The sequence below is a fragment of the Colobus angolensis genome, unplaced genomic scaffold (assembly GCF_000951035.1).
Source record: "Colobus angolensis palliatus isolate OR3802 unplaced genomic scaffold, Cang.pa_1.0 Scaffold118, whole genome shotgun sequence".
Taxonomy (NCBI): Eukaryota; Metazoa; Chordata; class Mammalia; order Primates; family Cercopithecidae; genus Colobus; species Colobus angolensis.
In genome coordinates, this window is record NW_012112919.1 from 1504865 (window position 1) to 1524528 (window position 19664).

Genomic DNA, 19664 nt, shown 5'->3' on the forward strand with positions numbered 1-19664 from the left:
ATGCTGCTGGGCTTGTGTTAGATTGGTTTTACCTGAAATCTGCTTTATCGTAAGTGGCACCTGGGGAGTCTTTTAGAAACAGCAATTGTCAGGCCCATTGCAGAGCTCTGGAATCAAAATCTTCCAGTGAAATGTACATTTAAGCAAGCACACCAGGTGATTCTTATGATGGGGCAAAGTTGGGAGTCATTGGGAGAGGGAGGTCATCTCTGAGGCCTCTCCCTGGTTGGCCTCTACAAAGGAGAAAGCAAAGCTGATGGACCCAGAGTAACGCCTTAGAAGAAAAAGAGGCAGTCATTTACTTGGAAATACTGTAACTGAATTTAAAGTAAATTTAGATTAAATTTCAAATAGGGAGACAGTTCTCCACCAGGGCTGCATATTAGGATTAGCTGGAGAGCCTTAAAATGCCCACGCCTTGTCCATACACAAGGACAAGTACATCGGAATTTATGAGTGTGGGTCCCAGGCATCAATATTTTTTAATGTTTCTCAGGCATTTTCAATGTGCGTCCAAATTTATGAATAACAGAAATATAGAGGCTTGTAACTTGGTCTCCATCTTGCAGCAAATTAGCTGCATGACCAAGGGAAAATTTTCTGTCTTATAGAATAAATTCTTTTTGGTGAATGGATGCAGATGTGGGGCACATGAGAAAGGAAATGAGAGTTTGTTTGGAATAGATCAGTCTTTCTCAATCTTAGCTGGTTGTTTTTTTTTTCTTTTTTTTGAGACGGAGTCTTGCTGTCTCACTCTGTCGCCTAGGCTGGAGTGCAGTGGCGCAATCTTGACTCACTGCAACCTCTACCTCCTGGGGTTCAAGCGATTCTCCTGCCTCAGCCTCCCAGTAGCTGGGACTACAGGCACCCACCACCACACCTGGCTAATTTTTTGTATTTTCAGTAGAGATGAGGTTTCACCGTGTTAGTGAGGGTGGTCTTGATCTCCTGACCTCGTGACCCGCCTGCCTCAGCCTCCCAAAATGCTGAGATTAGAGGCGTGAACCACTGTGTCCAGCCCTTAGCTGTACATTTCTAACAAGCCCCCAGGTGTTGCCCTTGCTACTGGCCTGTGGACAAGGCTCCGGGTAGCAAAGCTGCCCCCCAAACTGTCTCACACTGAAATGGAGCCCGACTCCATGCTTCAGGCATAATCATGAATCTCATGGGTCTCAGCACATGGAAGGTGCACCACCACCTAAATAAATGAATAAATACAAATACTCATTCCAGAGAGGGCTTTTTTCTTCAAAGTAGACCCTTTGGGAGTTTTTGCCCAGATTGGAGGGCTGCTGCCTCTGACATGTTTTTACACTGATTCTTTGTGAGTCTCTAACATATTCTTTGGAACATTCTCAAACTTTGCAACTCTTCAGTCCCTGAGGACAGATGAGACTTTTGGAAAAGCTGTATCTGGTGGAATAATGAATGGTGACATAGGGGTTATGTAAATTAAATAAACACATAAATGTTAAGAGATGAGAAATAAAAAGGTCCTTGCCTTTGAAGAACACAACCAGAGACGAACTTGGGAAATATGAGCACAGATGGCTCCTTTGATCAGAGGCAAAGATTGCTGGGGTTGGAGCATTTGGGGTAACTCATGCCCTGGTGGGCATGCAGACAAACACCAGAGTAGTTTTTATGAGTATACCATCATACTTTGGGGTCAGCCAACTTCTATTGGTAAGAATAGGAGTTATTTTCAGCTTTGTAGGCCACATAGAGTCTCACAGATTTTTCTGTATGTAGGTGTTTTAACTGCCCTTTATAAGTGTAAAATCGTTCTAGCTTTAAAACCATACAAAAATGAGCCACTGGCTATATTTGGCCCATAGGCATAGATTGTTACTCATATTTTATAACTAAATACCAATGGAAAAGTATATCTATGTGTACATAATCTGTTGTGAAATAATGGATATTAAGACATTTGAAAGTTAAATTTTCTGTCTTCAGGGAATGCTAAAACAATAATTGTAATTATTGCTTATTTAAGCATTTACATAGATGAAGACCTCCAAATATTATAGCCCTCTTTTTTTCTCTCCTTTTCTCTACGTGCACCTGAAAAACATTATTGGCGTTCACACAATGAGTATGCTTGCTAAACTTGGTTCCCACAAAAAATTGCAGAGCCTATTTGAGGCAAAAGCCCAGGGTTAAATAACTAAATAGCCAGCTTCTAGAGTGCAAAACTAAACAGAAGCAAGATACACAGAATTTCCTTATACTTGCTTCTCCCTGGGACTGTTAGAACACCAACTTTATCTGTATTTCACATAGCAGGTTGAAAGGTCAGACTGACTGGCCATTCCCCCAGACTGATTCAGCTGGAGGGGGACAAATGACCTCCTGAGGATGAAAGGAAAACATTTCTCTTATAGAGAGGTGCTAAGCTGAGGCACACCTGAAGGGCACTGTGGGGCTTGGCCTGTTCCTGCGGGCATTGGTTATAAGCATAACCTTGGCTCAGAGTTTGTGTACACTTCTGAAAGCGCAGCTGCGCCTTTCATCTAGACCTAGCCGTGGTCTTCTGAGAGCCTGAAGGTGAAACCAAATGCATCTGTGGTCCACTACTGACCATGGCTCTGGACTATGAGGGATGCATCTGCTGCCCAACAAGGCAGAGGTGGCTACTTGAAGGTCACCTTGGAGAAAAAGGGACTCTATGTGGCAGAGCCCTTTCTGAGAGGGTTCCCAGGTGACATGAAATAACCCTCCTGCCCATCCTCTGGCACTGCTCTGCCCTGCTTTCTGAGCATCATGGAAATACTAGATTTCAGAGCTGAGCAAGGAGCTGTTGCAATTGCAGCTCTCAGTAGCAGCTTGTGGCCCATAAGAGGAAGAGTTGCAGGGCACTCAACAGGGGACCTTCCAGCTTGGGAGAGACCTGTGAGAGCACTGGTTATCAATGAAAACCAGGAGGCCTTGTCAGGCTGTGTATGTGTCTTGCAGGACACAGACAGGAAGAAACTAATAGCTACAGGTATGATGAAAGTGGGGAGACCTTACTGATGGATTAGTGATGTTGGATAGCCAGGAAACATTATTCATAAGTGGTATTAAGCAGAGGAGAACTTGAAGCAGGTGTTAGGAACCAGAGTATGAAGTCATATAAAGAAAGCAGAATTGGGATGAGCCTGACCATGTGGGAGGAGGGTTTGAGAGTATCAGAGATGGTGCTGCAATACTTGGATGGTTTTGATAGCACTGTTTAATGAGCCTAAGACAGAGCAGATATGGAAAACTCTTTGATTTTTCCCTCTCTGATGACTGAGGGCCCTGGCCTACCACCTGCTCTGGGAATGGATGGGATTGCTCCCAGGGGAAAAGCATGGAAAAAGGGAGCTGTGCTTTGCACCCAAACAAGCTTGAACTTATACACTAAGGAGAGAATTAAAACTTCATGAGAGAACATGGGGGAAAATGCCATAAAAGATGTGAAATAAAAGAAAAGGTGACACTAGAGCTCAGGTAAGATGGAGTGAACAGGTTTGAGGGGTTGAGCTTGGAAAGAGTCCATGAGGCAATGCAGGTAATAGGAGGCAGAAGTTACAGGTTCTGAGGGCAGGGAGGGAGATGTTAAGGGAACTAAGTTGGTTCAAAGGTCATTTCTTTAGTCAGTTTCCTGGTGCGGTCAAGGACAGTTGTGAGGTTGTCTCCCCTACCCCATATTTCCATTGCTGTGATTTACTTAGGAACCTTCTGGAGTTGTGACACAGGTTCCCAGGACTTCTCCTTTGGGCAATACCCATTGCAGTGGCCAGACCAGATGTTTACCAAGGGGCCAGTGAGAACTAGTACCTTCTGTTAGGTATACTCTAGGGCTTTGTCTTGGGTTATCCATGCAGACTGCTAAAGCCAGGAGTGGAGCAGGAAGTGATGAGGAAGTGAACATCCAGGAATGATATAGCTACAGATGAAAGGCTGCAAAATTGGCCTCTTGGTTAGAGAGGCCTCTAGAGTGACCCTTCAGTTTCAGGAAGAGGTTCTTGATAGTGCTACATTGAGAGGTAAGCCAGACAGCATTACTGACTTAGAATTGCTTCTGTGTTCACCTGCAAACTTCTTTTGTAAATATTTGGGGGAGTGGAGAATATCCTAGAGGTCCTTCTGGGTCTTCTGCTTCATGCCTATCTCCTCCTGGTTTTTTGTTTGTTTTCTGGTCCCAGAACTTAGTGCTTTAAGGAGACCTGGGAGGGGCACATATTTTTATGTTTTTAAGAAGCTATGCTCCTCCTTGATCCACTTAACTTTGATTTTACTTGTGTCATAAATACTATAAGTTGATACTTCTCTCATTTCCTGCTATGACGATACTTTGACATATTTGACAGATCGGAAAAAATTAAATGGTTAAATCTGACCAAGTTTTCCTCTAAACTGGGGGTTGGCGATCTTCTGTAAAGGGATAGTAAGAGATCTTGGCTTGTGGGTCATATGGTCTCTGTCACAGCTACTCAAATCTGCCATTGTCATGCAAAAGCAGTCATAGACAATATGTAAAAAAGGGTAAAGATGTGTTCCAATATGACTTTATTTATAGAAGCAGGTGGTCAGAGGAAGAACAGACCAAACTGCTTTTAGATAGGGTTGACAGAGTTTAAGGAAAACTTCCTGTCCTTATGTGTTTCCCCAAAGGGTTGCCTGGGCAGCCTGAAATTTCAACAGTATATGGTAGTCCCCCCTTATCCATAGTTTTGCTTTTTGGAGTTTCAGTTACCTGTGGTCTGAAAATATTAAATGGAAAATTTCAGAAATAACTCATACATTTTAAATTGCGTGCCATTCCAAATAGCATAATGGAATCTTGCAACCTCTAGCTCCATCCACCCTGGATATCAGTCCTCCCTTGTCCAGCACATGCCTTGTAGAGGCTGTGTGCCCCTTCGTCACTTAGTATCCTTCTTGGTTGTTAGATCTGCTGTAGAGATATCCTAGTGCTTATGTTCAATTAACCCTTATTTTACTTAATAATGGCTCCAAAGTGCAAGAGTAATAATGCTGTTCTATTTTATTACAGTTATTGTCAATCTCTTACTGTTCCCAGGTTATAAATTAAACTTTATCATAGGTATGCATGTTCAGGAAAATACATTATGTATATAGGGCTTGGTACTATTTGTAGTTTGAGGCATTTGCTGGGGTTCTTGGAATGTATTTCCCATGGAAAAGAAAGAAGTACTGTTTGGTGTGTGTGTGTGTGTGTGTGTGTGTGTGTGTGTTTTAAAGCTCTAAAGCCTCCAGGAACATCTTAATTAGATTAAGGTGTTATATTACCTAGGAGAAGAAAATATGACCTTAGTGAATAGTTACTTTGATTAATCAATTAGCATCCTTTTCTAGGTAAACCAACAGCGATAAGAAAGAACTCTACCCCAGAGGTAAGGGCAGATGGGAGCAGGAGGTAAGAAAACATTAATGACAGGGAGGCTGCTGCCTTGGAACCACATTTATAGCTACTGTTTACAAGGACTTCTACAGAGAGCCATGGGAGCCACAAGGATGAAAATAAAAATACAACCGTTATCCTCAAAGATGTGGAAATTTAGTTGAAGATGCATGATATCTGTGTGTGTATCTTGGATTTATATATCTAATTCTGTGTGTAGGTATCCTCCATCCATATACTAAATAATGAGTAAGACAATAGTATGTGGTAAGTTGCAATGGGTAGCACAGCCAGTAAGCCTGAATGTGTTTGGAAGAGATCTATTTCTACTGGGATGCCTTCAGCAACACATGGATTTTGAATTGAACCTTGGAAGATTGCTAGTTTAATTGGTAGAGGCATCCCTTCCACAAAAAAAGAAGACAATATGAGACATAAACTGGGGACTCACGACTGTCTTCTTCATTCCGTGTGAAGTGGGCTACAGTCACAGATCCAATATTGGTTAGGATGGTTAGATTCATCCTGCATTGTGAATATGGCCTTGACTCCACACTTCTACTTGTCATCTGGAAATGTAGGAAGCCAGGCTTTAGAGAGTAGCTGCACTTATTTATTCATCTGGATCTTCATTCTGGAAATGTTCCTTGGCTTCCGTTAAATGTCAAGCACCGGATGGTTCAGTGCAGCCCTCCCGCGTTGCTAGAGATGGATCCTGGAGTTTTCATCCTAATAATAAGCAGCCCACATATATGAAGGTCAACATGTTTTATTCACTGGAAATAAGTTGAGATTTCATTTACTTACATGAGATGCTGAAAACTAAATAATGGTGGAGAGTTGCAAGATTTTAGTTCCTCCATGTAAAGATGGAGAAAACAAAATCCCCTGATGCCTTTAGTAATTAAAAGGGCATTACATTCCTGGCATGGTTTAAGGTAAGACATGATAAGCCTCTCCTATCCTTTTCACATAACCACACATTATTGATGAGCCAGCATCAAGAAGGCATTAGGTGACGCTTTACTGCATTATTTTAAGCCACTGAGGTTTTTATATATGAAGGGTATAGATTTATGCTGAGTGATTCAGCTATGAAGCAGGCACATCAATTTGTTCATGAATGTGAGCTGGTGATTACCTCCATTAAAGTCACCAGGGCAGACTGATCACTTTAATTTGGGCAGAGGCATGCAAACAGCATTTGCTAGTGGTGTGTGTATCCCTAAGAACACAGGCAAAAGAGCAGCTCTGCATCCCAGAAGAGCTCTAGAAAATGCAGATTTGTGTTTTTACAGATGTATAATACAGTCGAGGGTACAATGCCTGGTGGGACCATGAACAAATTTCTTTGTTGTACCATGTGACAGGATGTTGTATAAGGTTCACTTGATGTTAGCTAGTATATGCTAATTTGATGATACACTTATTTGATTAACTGATACAGAAAAGTTGTATTTCCTCCTAATTCTAGATTAGAGAACTCGGGACCCTCCTATGTATGGTTAAGTTATGACAAATTGAATGGTCCTCTGTACAACATGAAGAGAGTTTGTGGGAATTAGTAAATTCAAAAAAATTGGAATTTAGCAACTGTGATCCCAGGTATGTGTGGAGGGTAAAGTGGAGATTCTGTATTGCAAGAATTCAGTCTAGCTGGGAAATGTGAAGTGGCTACTTAAGCAATCCTGATTTGCACTTGCAGTTTATAGAATGAAGAGTTAGAAGGACATTTGGATGACATGGTAGATAAGTCAAGAAGAAAGAGTGTTGAGGAATATGGGATGCAATGCTGGTAGCCCTGGAAAGTAGGCAATTCACTCATTCCAGGGACCTTTCAGCAAGGCTTATGGTCACAGGTAAACAAATGCCATAACAGTTTTCCTGATGCAGAAATTTCACTTCTGACAGGAGCAAAAACTAGATGCCTAAAGATGCGTTACTTTGTTTTTGGTAACAGCAAACATCAGAGACTCCCCTAAATGCATGACAACAAAGAATTGCTTTACCAAATAATTAAGGCAACAACATTAGGGAATCTTGTTCAATTATTAAAAAATATTGGTTAAAAGTGTATATAAAAGCTATAAAATATTTGGGATATAACAAGGGTTGAAATAAGCAGTGAGAAAAAGATACAAATTGAGAATTGTAACTTTATACAAAACTGAGGAATACAACTATCCAAGTGATGACACAGTAGAGCTCCCTTCCGTTTTCGTCATTGTCTTCCCTTTATTTCTTTCGTAATACTCATTACAATATAAACTTCTAATGTATTACTTTGTTAAATTCTGTCTTCCCACCAAAATATAAGCTCATCTACGGAATAAGAAATATTTTACTTGTGTCTTCCATGTCTGTCATATGTAGACACTCGGTATTTATTGAATGAGTGATCAATGATTGGATAATGTCATTCAAATATATTTTCACTTTTATAGTGGGCTTTCAATAAAGTGCATCTTATGGCAGTAACATTCTTGAAATCCTTACTGGGTGCTGGGTTAACTAATCTCTTAGTGCAACATTGTAATATTTTATATTTTATAACTGAGACACAATTGAGGCTCAGAGATGCAACACCTCTCACCCAGATGGAGAGAAAAAGAGTCAGAACATAAACTCTGGGCTGCTTAACTTCAAAGCCCAGGTCTAACCAATTATGATTTTTAAAATCATGTAGAATGATCAAGAGTGCCAGATGCTTTATAGAGGTCATTTAAAACAGAGGCAAGAAAAAGTGATTCATTTCCTCCTGTCCCCCAGTGTACTTAAGCCCCAGCTGCTGACATCCAGTGAGCCATCCTTCCCTGATCAAATTATCCCTGCTATTTAAGTTTCCTCTATGCTTTAGAATGGCAGTGACTGTTAAGCAGGCTGATAAACTTATCCCAGTGTGTAGCTGCTGATTTGAAAAGGATTCCATAATACCTCAGCAGAAAAGAGACAACTCCTACAATATTCTTCTGGGCAGCCAGACTTGACTCTCTTCAAGTCCAATTTTGATGGTGGCATTTAGCTTATTCCTACGCCCATCTCCCTGGAAGCTGATCATCAAAGGCTGAGCCTCTTTGTCTACCAGCTGCTTCCGTCTTGCCTCTCAAAGGTTTCAGGGAGGTGTATCATTTCCACCCTTACTGAACTGTGAAACTCCGTTTGTGTTATAGAAGTCATGTTCTGTAGGAACCTTGAGGTTCTCTAGAAGACAGGCATATGTGTTAATACCTTCATGTGTACTAATTGCGTCAGCACACATGAATGAATAAACCTTTAGATGGAGACCACAGCACTTTTCGTTGTGATGATAGTTTGAGAAAAAGGTTTTGCATGAAATCTGTGCCACCATCCTCTCTGTGGTTTTATATGGCCACATGACTGACTATAAATTAAAGTAATTCCCCTTTAGTAGTAAATAAATTCATTTTATTCTCAAATTTACAATGATGATGAAATATTAACATGAGGAGTAAGTGCTTTATGGACCTTTGAATTGCTGTTCTGCTTTATTTCAAGAGTGTGTTCTTAAAACACCAATATGATACCTGAAGCTGTAAAAATTAATGAAATGATTCAGTGTTTGGGAGTTGAACGCAGTGAATATTTGCTGGTGTTTCAAACTGAACAGAATCACAAATATTAATGTAATTTGATTTCCAGAGCCAGAAAAAGGGAAAATGTTCTCATTTTTCTGATGTACTTCATATCACTTTGGAGTTAAATGCCTAAATACATTATTAGTAGATGTTTTCAATGTCTAATTGAAGCTCAGCCTTCCAGGCATTTTGGCTTTTCTTGTGAGTGTTCAAACAAGACTGTGGACCTTTTGAGACAGAGCTGCTTTTCTGTGGTGGTGTCCACACAAAACTGAAATGTACAGCCGTGATGCACCATTTATCAATAGCTGTGAGGGGTTTTCTTTGGATGATTAAAAAACATCTTGCATTTTTAAATGGTCACTATACATTTTACTCTAAGTTCTGGGATACATGAGCAGAACGCGCAGGTTTGTTACACAGGTATACATGTGCCATGGTGGTTTGTTGCACCTGTCAACCCATCATCTAGATTTTAACCCCCACATGCATTACGTATTTGTCCTAATGTTTTCTCTCCCCTTGCAACCCACCACCTAACAGGCCCCAGCGTGTGTTGTTCCCTCTCCCTGTGTCCATGTGTTGTCCTTGTTCAACTCCCACTTATGAGTGAGAACGTGCCATGTTTGGTTTTCTGTTCCTGTATTAGTTTGCTGTGAATGGCTTTTCAGCTTCATCCATGTCCCTGAAACAGACATGAACTCAATCTTTTTTTATGGCTGCATAGTATTCCATGGTGTATATGTGCTATATTTTCCTTATCAAGTCTATCATTGATGGACATCTGGGTTGGTTCTGTGCCTTTGCTTTTGTAAACAGTGCTGCAGTAAACTTGTGTGTGCATGTGTCTTTCTAGTAGAATGATTTATAATCCTTTGAGTGTGTACCCAGTAATGGTATTTCTGGTTCTAGATCCTTGAGGAATAGCTACCCTGTCTTCCACAATGGTTGAACTAATTACACTCCCACCAACAGTGAAAGCATTCCTTTTCTCCACAGCCTTACAAGCATCTGTTTTTTCCCGACTTTATTTATTTTTATATTTATTTATTTATTTTTGAGATGGAGTTTTGCTTTTGCTGCCCAGGCTGGAGTGCAGTGGCGTGATCTCAGCTCACCACAACCTCTGCCTCCCAGTTTCAAGTGACTCTCCTGCCTCAGCCTCCTGAGCAGCTGGGATTACAGGCATGTGCCACCACACCTGGCTAATTTAGTATTCAGTAGAGATGGGGTTTCTCTATGTTGGTCAGGCTGTTCTCGAACTTCCGACCTCAGGTAATCCACTCACCTCAGCCGCCCAAAGTGCTAGGATTATAGGCGTGAGCCACCGCACCCGCCCTGTTTCCTGACTTTTTAATGATCGCCATTCTAACTGGCATGAGATGTCTCATTGTGGTTTTAATTCGCATTTCTCTAATGACCAGTGATCATGAGCTTTTTTTCATATGTTTTTGGCCACATAAATGTCATCTTTGGAGAAGTGTCTGTTAATATCCTTTGCCCACTTTTTGATGGGGTTTTTTTTCTTGTAAATTTAAGTTCCTTGTAGATTCTGGGTATTAGACCTTTGTCAGATGGGTAGATTGCAAACATTTTCTCCCATTTTGTAGGTTGCCTGTTCGCTCTGATGCTAGTTTATTTTGTTGTGCAGAAGCTCTTTAGTTTGATTAGATCCAATTTGTCAATTTTGGCTTTTGTTACAATTCCTTTTGATGTTTTAGTCACGAAGTCTTTGCCCATGCCTATGCTCTGAATAGTATTGCCTAGGTTTGCTTCTAGGGTTTTTATGGTTTTGGGTTTTACATTTAAGTCTTTAATCCATCTTGAGTTAATTTTTGTATAAGGTGTAAGGAAGGGGTCCAGTTTCTTTTTTCTGCATATGGCTAGCCAGTTTTCCCAGCACCATTTATTAAATGGGGAATCCTTTCCCTATTGCATGCTTTTGTCAGGTTTCTCGAATATCAGATGGTTATAGGCATGTGGTGTTATTTTAGAGGTCTCTGTTCTGTTTCATTTGTCTATAGATCTGTTTTGGTACAAGTGCCATGCTGTTTTGGTTACTGTAACCTTGTAGTACAGTTTGAAGTCAGGTAGTCTGATGCCTCCAACTTTGTTCTTTTTGCTTAGGATTGTCTTGGATTGTCTTGGCTCTACAGGCTCTTTTTTGTTTCCACATGAAATTTAAAGTAATTTTTCTAATTCTGCAAAGAAAGTGAATGGTAGCTTATTGGCAATAGCATTGAATCTATAAATTACTTTGGGCAGTATGGCAATTTTCATGATACTGATTATTCCTGTCCATGAGTATGGAATATTTTTCCGTTTGTTAGTGTCCTCTCTTATTTCCTCGAGCCGTGGTTATAGTTCTCCTTGAAGAGGTCCTTCACATCTCTTGTAAATTGTATTCCTAGGTATTATTTTATTATCTTTGTAGCAATTGGGTCACAATATATTTTTATGAGGGAGTCACATGTTTTTTACTTTTGTCAATTTTTTTTTTTTTTTTTTTTTTTTTAGACACAGTTTCACTCTGTTGCACAGACTGGAGTACAGTGGAGCAATCTCGGCTCACTGCAACCTCCACCTCCCAAGTTCAAGCAATTCTTGTGCCTCAGCCTCCTAAGTTACTTTTGTCAATTTTTAACAGTCCTATCAGGAATATTGTCACTCTGCTTTTGGTTTGCTGAGGTGATTATTAAAGAGTTAGATGATAGATGCCAATTGTAATACAAATTCAATTAATGGAGTAAGTTACTTTCTTCAAAACATAGGCATAGGCTCTCCTTGCTGGTTTTTTTGTTGTTATTGTTGTTGTTGTTACTTTCTAATTCTGCTAATGATATAGTTAATGTTAAGTATTCACATACTTAACGTGTGCCCAGAAGAGCAAAAAGAAATTATATTCATCGAGCATCCAGAAAGTAGTGCTAAACAGGCAATTGGAAAATTAATCTTGCAGGTTGGATAGTTTACCACTCCATGATATGTTTACTGATTCTACTTAGCAGTACGGGTCTCTTTTTCTGTAATCCTAAAGTTTTTGTGGTCAGCAGCACACAATTTAATGATGGCTGCTAAGCTTCCTCCTTTCCCTCAAGATAACTGGTTTTAAGGTACTATGTCAGAGATAGACTGGCCCAGTCTTCTCAGCTGTTACTTCCCCAGATCCATTAGGCTCTCAGAAGTTAAGAAGGAGAGCTTTCCTTTCTAATAGATTGGTAGGTATTTAGTACAATTAGCTCACCAACGAACTCTGCCACCTACAGTCATGACTTATTCCGCTTTCAGAAATCCCAGATCAATCTAAATTGCTCAAAATTTAATACTTAATGAAATGCTGTATTGTTTTTTAAGCTTCCAGGAAGGCGATTAAATCTCACGGCGTCAGTTAAGTTGTAAATAATTCAACAGTGGAGAAGGCAGAGGCGGGGCCCAGTTGGGCAAGTATATCTCATAAACGTTTCCTGCTTGGTTGCCTCAAGCAGATTTCAAAATTTTATCAGATTTAATTGTGTTGTTCAACATCTTTGAGGTTGTAATGTATTCGTAGTCTATTGTCTGCTTTTTCACTCACATTAATCTTTTCAAATGTCTAGTAATTCCAGTCCACCATTCCCTTCCTCCTCCATACTTCCCCTTATCACCCTTTATCATGAGAAATTGACCATGGAGGAGAAAATAGTAGCTTTGAAAAATAGAACATTTACTTCACCACAGTCTCTGATGTTGTGACAGAGATCTAGTTAAAGAACAGGTTGTTGAAATCAATTATCAGATACTGGCAGGTGTGGTGGCTCATACCTGTAATCCTAGCACTTTGGGAGGCCAACCGAGGCAAGTGAATCACTTGAGGCTGGGAGTTCGAGACCAGCCTGGCCAACATGGTGAAACCCCATCTCTATTAAAAATACAAAAATTAGTCAGACATAGTGGTGGGTGCCTGTAACTTCAGCTACTGGTGAGGCTGAGTGAGGCAAGAGAATCACTTGAACCTGGGAGGCAGAGGTTACAGTGAGCTGAGATCTTGCCACTTCACTCTAGCCTGGGCAGCAGGGTGAGACTCCATCTCAAGAAAAAAAAAAAAAAAAAAAACATCAATTTTGAGATACTTACTGTGTATAGTTATCTTGGACTGATGTTGTTGAGGTTGAGGTGTTAGCTGGCATTTCAAGCTATATTATTTTTTCTTTTTTGGAGATGGAGTCGCTCTCTGTCACCCAGGCTGGGGTGCAGTGGCATGATCTCGGCTCACTGCAACCTGCGCTTCCCGGTCTCAAGCGATTCTCCTGCTTCAGCCCTCCTGAGTATTTTGGAATACAGGTGTGTGCCACCACACCCTGGCTATTTTTTGTATTTTTAGTAGCAATGAGGTTTCGCCACATTGCCCAGGCTGGTCTTCAACTCCTGGCTTCTTAGGAGCCTCAGCCTCTCAAATTGCTGGGATTATAGGCATGAGCCACTGCATCTGGCCCAAGCTACATTATTGATTGGGGACGGCCTCAAGCAATGAAGCTGAGGATCATTTGCTGAGGAAATTCTAGAAATCAAAATATATAAAACCAAGCTGATGGTCACCACTGTGCCAATGGGTCCAGTGAGAAGCAGAGAAAGATAAGCCAAAATAAAAAAGGGAAGGTAGGGATTTGGATAGAGCCCACGACCAACTTAAAATATGTAAGCCTGCATCTGAAGATACGGAAATCCTTAGCATCATATTGGAAATATTTTCAGACTGTTTCCAGAGAAAATACAAGGTGAATGAAATTCTGAGTTTTAAGTGGAATTAAATAGCAGGAGTACGTTGCAGAGTGTAGGCTGCCAGACTTTAGGATTTATGGATCAGTACAATTAAAGGGAATACATAACTGGAGGACTATCAAGAGGTGCCAGCTCTTTATTTTTGCCAAGCATTGCTAGTGTGGTTTCCCCCTACTAAGATTCTGTTTGGTGAGGAGTTTACCTCATTAGGCCTATGGGATAATAGAGTTTAATTTAAAGGATGAGAAAACAGTTCAAAAGATTCACAAAGAGAAGTTTATTTTCACTATGTAGAAGTTACTGGTTAGTGTTTCCCTCGGTTAGAGTCCAGCTCTTCTGAGCTCTAAGTCCCACAGGGTCGACTTCTGCCAGGTGACTCACAGTCAGCATAAGTGGGAAGCTCTGTGATCTGGGGAGCTATGCTGTGACTGACAGAGTCCAGTTACAGCACTCTTCATCTGTGCTCAGGCAGAGTGTACCTGCCTGTACACTCTGCTGTCTGCAAGCCTCAACTCCAAACCACACTCAGGTTTCCCTGGCTTACACTGTGCTCCCTGGAGACACTCACAGATGCAGGAAAGTGTTTTCCAGAGCTGGTGATATAATATATTGTGGCTGCTACTTTTTTCCTAAAAGTTTTTTAGTATGGAAAATATTAAGCATATCCCAAAGTAAAGAATGTGGAAAGAACCATCATACACTGTCACTCAGCTTCAATTATAGACTAATGGCCAGTCTTGTTTTTTCTACATTTCTACCCATTTCCCCAACCCCAGATAACTGTGAAGCAAATTCCAAACATCATTTCATCCACAAGCATCTTGATTATATATCTCTAAAAGCTATAGATTCTTTTTAAAAAAGTACAATTAGCATACTTTAAAATATTAATAACTCCTCAGTATCATCAAATATCTAGTTAATATTTAAATTTCCTTGATGGTTTCATAAATGTCGTCTTTACTTATTTACATATTTATGTATATATGAATATTACAGTTTGTTGTTTTTTTCTATTCAGGACACAACTGAGATCTATGTCTTTTTTCCAACAGTTTTTAACCATCAGGATTTTCATGATTGCGTGTATGTGGTTTTATTTTACATGTTTCTTTTTCTCTTGAATTTTCTGTAAATTGAAAATTGATCCTAAATGGCTGATCTTTTTTTTTTTTTTTCTTTTGGCAAGAATATTTCATAGACAGTGGTATGTCACTCAGTCAAGAAACACATGATATCTGGTTGTCGCTCTTTCTTTTTTTAATGTTAACCACTGATGACTTGGTCTGGATCCATTCTTTCATTAAGAGTGCTGGTAATTTCTTACGCTTTTTACAGAAATGCAAAAAAATTACCTGATTCTTGGTGCATTTTTAAGTTTTCATATTGTTATTGTCCTAAACTCTAGCAATTATTCACTGTTTGCAAAAGTATGATCTCAAGTCTTTCACACCACAAGTGGGGATGGTACAGGGCAAAAACAGCCATCATCTAAAATTATCACTGTTTCATAGAACGAGAGGTTGTTCAAAAGCAGATATGGGGAAAATTTAATTGAAAATTAAAAGGTAGAACTGTAAGTACGTGTATCTTTCTCGAAGATTCTCCACTATCCTGATTTTTTTTTTCCCCCACATGCCACTTTGGACAGGGGAAGCTGCATTCTGGACTCACACCATGGATCAGAATGTAGGAACCATTGGTTAACACCATAGCATTGCCTAATATCTGCTAGAAGGTGAACATTTGTCTCGCCAGATTAAGGGTGAAGCTCAACTGTATTTTTGAGGGCACCATTTAACCATTGTGTATTCCAAATTACTGTCTACAATGAGTTACACTAAGTTTACAAGCTATTGTTTAATTTATTAAATAAACATGTATGAAACACCAATCCTGTGTCATGCACTGAGTCAGGCACTTGTATCAAAAATGAAATAGAATATAGAATACAGACATAACACAGATGAATAAAAATGTGGAGTGAAGACATTATGATATAACAAAAAGAAATTGAAGAGACCTGCATCATTAGTCCCTGCCACACATCTAAGAACCTTAGATATCTGTGAATGGTCCCAAGAAGGCATATGTCTTTTTTTCTGTGAATGGTCCCAAGAAGGCATATGTCTTTTCACACTTATTTTGAAAACTAAGTAAAATAATGAAAATCAAAGGTAAACTATAAACTATAAGAACTAAATGGTAATGTTTGGAATTCAGTTGTCATAATTTCTCCTAGTATATTTTCTCACTGAAATAGATATAACGCATCTTCTTTCTCTCTTAATAACTCCAAAACCCTATTCTTTACACTAATGGTTTATTGAAGTAATCTTTAAAAGTATTCTATCACCCTCAACCCATCTCATGTTGCTGATAAGGAAGCAGCAATCTAAGATGCAAAATGACTTACAAAGATGCCCAATGGTTGAGCCTTCTGATCTCCAGGCCTGTACTCTTGTCACTATGTCATACTGCCTAAGGTTTCTTTTGCATTAGGAACTATAAGCATGGGTGGTACATTCTAAAATCCTAGGGCATTAAGACATGGGAGGAGAGCAGCTCAGTTTTGGAGACCAGACATAAGCAGGATACCAAAAAGGCAGGTGGCCAAAAGACTCCGGCGATTCTCTCTGCTAATCACTTGTTCTGTTTGCTCCATAGGTCCTACCCCTTGCTGTCCTTCTCCTTTTATTTGGCTTTTCGTATCCCCATTCTTGTGTTGTCTTGATACCAGCCTGATGGGACTGATTGGTCTTTTGATGGTGGCTTTGTAGCTGCTGACCTTGGCTAATCAATCTCACCTTGAATTACCAACTCTCCTTCAAGAGAAGGAATAACACAAGTTGAACCACTTGACCTGGGAACTTGAATTCAGTCCGACTGTTTGGGGTAGCATAGTGTTCCTAAAAATCAAATTTGAATGTCTTGCTTCCCCTCCCCTCCTTGGTTCCTGGCCCCATCCATCCTCAGAGCCAACTGTTTGAAGATGGAAGGGGCCAGGAACCAAGGAATTGGGGGTAAAGAAGACATTCAAATTTGGGCCAGGAACCCAGGATGGGGAAAAAAAAAAAAAAAAAGAAAAACTGTTGGCTTTGAAGATGGAAGGGGCCAGGAACCACGGAGGCCTTTGAATTTGAATGTCTTTATACTAGATCTGCACATTGTAATTTACTATGTACTCCACCATTGTGTATTGAATGCTACGAACCTTTTTCTTACATTGCTCATAACAACTGGCCTCTAATAACATTTGAGTTGGCTATTAGTGAACTAAAATTTTCAGGCAGATCAGGAATTTTGGGGGGCAGGGCACCATAATTGTCAGCTTACTATAATTCTCTCAGGCCCAAATAATTGCCTGTAGCATTCTTCTCACTCAACTCTATAGGGTCAAAACTGAGTACTGATACGGCCAAGATCACAGGGTTTTTGCATTTGACGATGAGTCTTAGGGGGCTCCAGAGAGTGTAGGCGGATCAAGGCAGTTCATAAGAAAAAGCAGTTCAAAAACCCTGTTAAAACGCAACCTTGCATATGCTTTGAGAGTCGTGAAATGCCTCTTCTGACAGAAATGCCTAAATTAGCATAAGAAGTAGTAATAGTTGGTTCTACATGGAGGCCAGGGTACCCTTTTTTTATTTCCGAAAGAATTCTCTTGGAAGAGACATCTGCCAGAGAAGGTACAAGGCCGAGCAACAGTATACTTTCCCTTTGCTCCAACCTAATATTCACTAAAATCCTCTTCAATACAGGTTGCCAATTTAGCCTGTTCCATCTCCAACAATGAAGAAGGGGTGAAATTAGTTCGGATGGCAGCCACCCAGATTGACAGCCTGTGTCCCCAGGTAAGCCTCATTCACTTTGTTTCAAAAGCCTGTCAGTGACCTTCTCCACTCCAGCCCTTGTGCCCCTCCTTTCCTTTCTCTATTTCCTCTTGCTGGAAAATGCTACTCATTCATGAGCCATTTCAAGTTCTACCTTTCTCAGAAAGAATAAACTACACCGGTCCCTTCAGAATTACCGTGGCAGGGGCTGGGCATGGTGGCTCACACCTGTAATCCCAGTGCTCTGGAAGGCTGAAGTGGGAGGATTGATTGAGGCCAGGGTTTCAAGGCCAGCCTGGGCAACATAGTCAGACTCTATCTCTACAAAAAATAAATTAGCTGGGTGTGGTGGTGCATTCCTGTAGTCCCAATTACTGGGGAGGCTGAGGTGGAAGGATTGCTGGGGCTCAGGAGTTCGAGGCTGCAGGGCGCTGTGATTGTGCCACTATACTCTCCACTCGTGTTGACTTTGTTCTATTTGTTTTGGGTTGTGATTTAAATGTTCCATATCTATTTACCTTGTCTCGGCAGCTAAATCATAAACTTGCACATGTGGAAAGCAAGAGTGGCATTTGTGCTGTATCTGTGCTAAGTAAATGAGACTTGTCCAGTAAATACTTTCTGCAACCTGAGGCAAACTATTATGTCTTAAAAAGAAGCAAACAAAAATTAATGGTAGTTGAAAACCTACTTTATCTTTTATGTGTTTGATTGTCCTTCTGAACACCAAGAACCCACTTATCTGTAGAACATACAGGGTACATGGTTTTAACATGGACTTTGACTGGCTTATTCCTCTTTTGAAGTGTGTGGTCATCATGTCCCTGGATTGTTTCCAACAAATAGGTCATCAATGCCGCTCTGACACTGGCTGCCCGGCCACAGAGCAAAGTTGCTCAGGATAACATGGACGTCTTCAAAGACCAGTGGGAGAAGCAGGTCCGAGTGTTGACAGAGGCCGTGGATGACATCACCTCAGTGGATGACTTCCTCTCTGTCTCAGGTAATCATCACAAACAGGTCCCTTACAAGGCAGCTGGAGGATGGTAACTGAATGACATAAGGAATGTCTCACAAATGTCATGGGTCTGTGTTTCAGGCACGCTCCTTAGATCTTTGAGCTGTTTTGATCATCTCTGCAAATGTGATTGTAACACCCTCTCAAATGGTTCAGTGTTTGTTATTTCAAAACACGGAGTCAACGCATTAAAAGGGAACACATTATTTAAGGTGGCTTATATTCCTTTTTAGTGTTTGGAGTTTATAAAGCAGGATGGCCTTTGATGTATCTGAATCACTTACATAAAAAAGGGCCAGGGAATATGAGATTCATTAATCTACACAGTTTATATCTTAAAAATAGGTGATCAGTTACTCCAATTTGGCTATGTTAAGTTTTGTTTTTTTCCAACAAGGGGAGGTTTGCGATAACACAGGTAGAGATATCAGCCACAGAACTTACCCCTTAGCAGGGACTTGGTAACTATGAAGGCTTCGAGCACTTGTCTATGAGGTTGCAGAAGGGAGTGAGTGAAATAAAATAGAACTCATCACTTGAAATTATAACTTTCTGCGTAAATGAAGCCAGACTGGAGGATGATCATAGACATGAAGAACTGTGGAGTCAGTTTGCCCTTCAACAGGACTCATGGAGTCTGTTTCAAGACTGGTCTACCAGCCAGCAAATGGGCATTTTTCCAAATGCTTTTGACCTAACTTATTTGGCCCAGTTCACCTGGAAGAACCTCTGTGAGCAGGAGGTCACTGGAAACACCAGTCTTCTTTGTGAGGTGTTGAAAGAACCAGCTGACCCTTGGAAATTCAAATTGGCCAGGTGTTGATTCTACACAGGTGTGTGGAACTCGCACCTGCTGACTCAGGCAGTACTAGCCCTGATGACCTGCTGGTTCTTGGCTGACTGAGGGCTGAGGGAGACATTGCATCACTGTTGGTGGGAACCTGGCGGACAGGACCTCTGCCTGCAACAGTGTGGAAGTGATTTCTGAAGGGGGCCGTCATGTTTAGAAATGTTTCTAGTTGCAGCCTTTTCTTTTCCGGAAGAAACAAAATAAATTCCCACTGGGG

At 40.6% G+C, this 19664-nt stretch overlaps 1 protein-coding gene across 6 annotated transcripts in view; it reads left to right on the top strand.

Moving 5' to 3' along the window:
• CTNNA2 (catenin (cadherin-associated protein), alpha 2) overlaps nucleotides 1–19664 on the top strand; it is a 1182142-nt gene that overhangs the window by 1059536 nt on the left and 102942 nt on the right. For all 6 annotated transcript variants that reach the window (XM_011963728.1, XM_011963709.1, XM_011963731.1 and 3 more), the window contains 2 exons: nucleotides 17508–17600; nucleotides 18426–18582. In XM_011963728.1, coding sequence (XP_011819118.1) covers nucleotides 17508–17600; nucleotides 18426–18582 — 250 coding nt within the window. The remainder of the gene's footprint in view (nucleotides 1–17507; nucleotides 17601–18425; nucleotides 18583–19664) is intronic.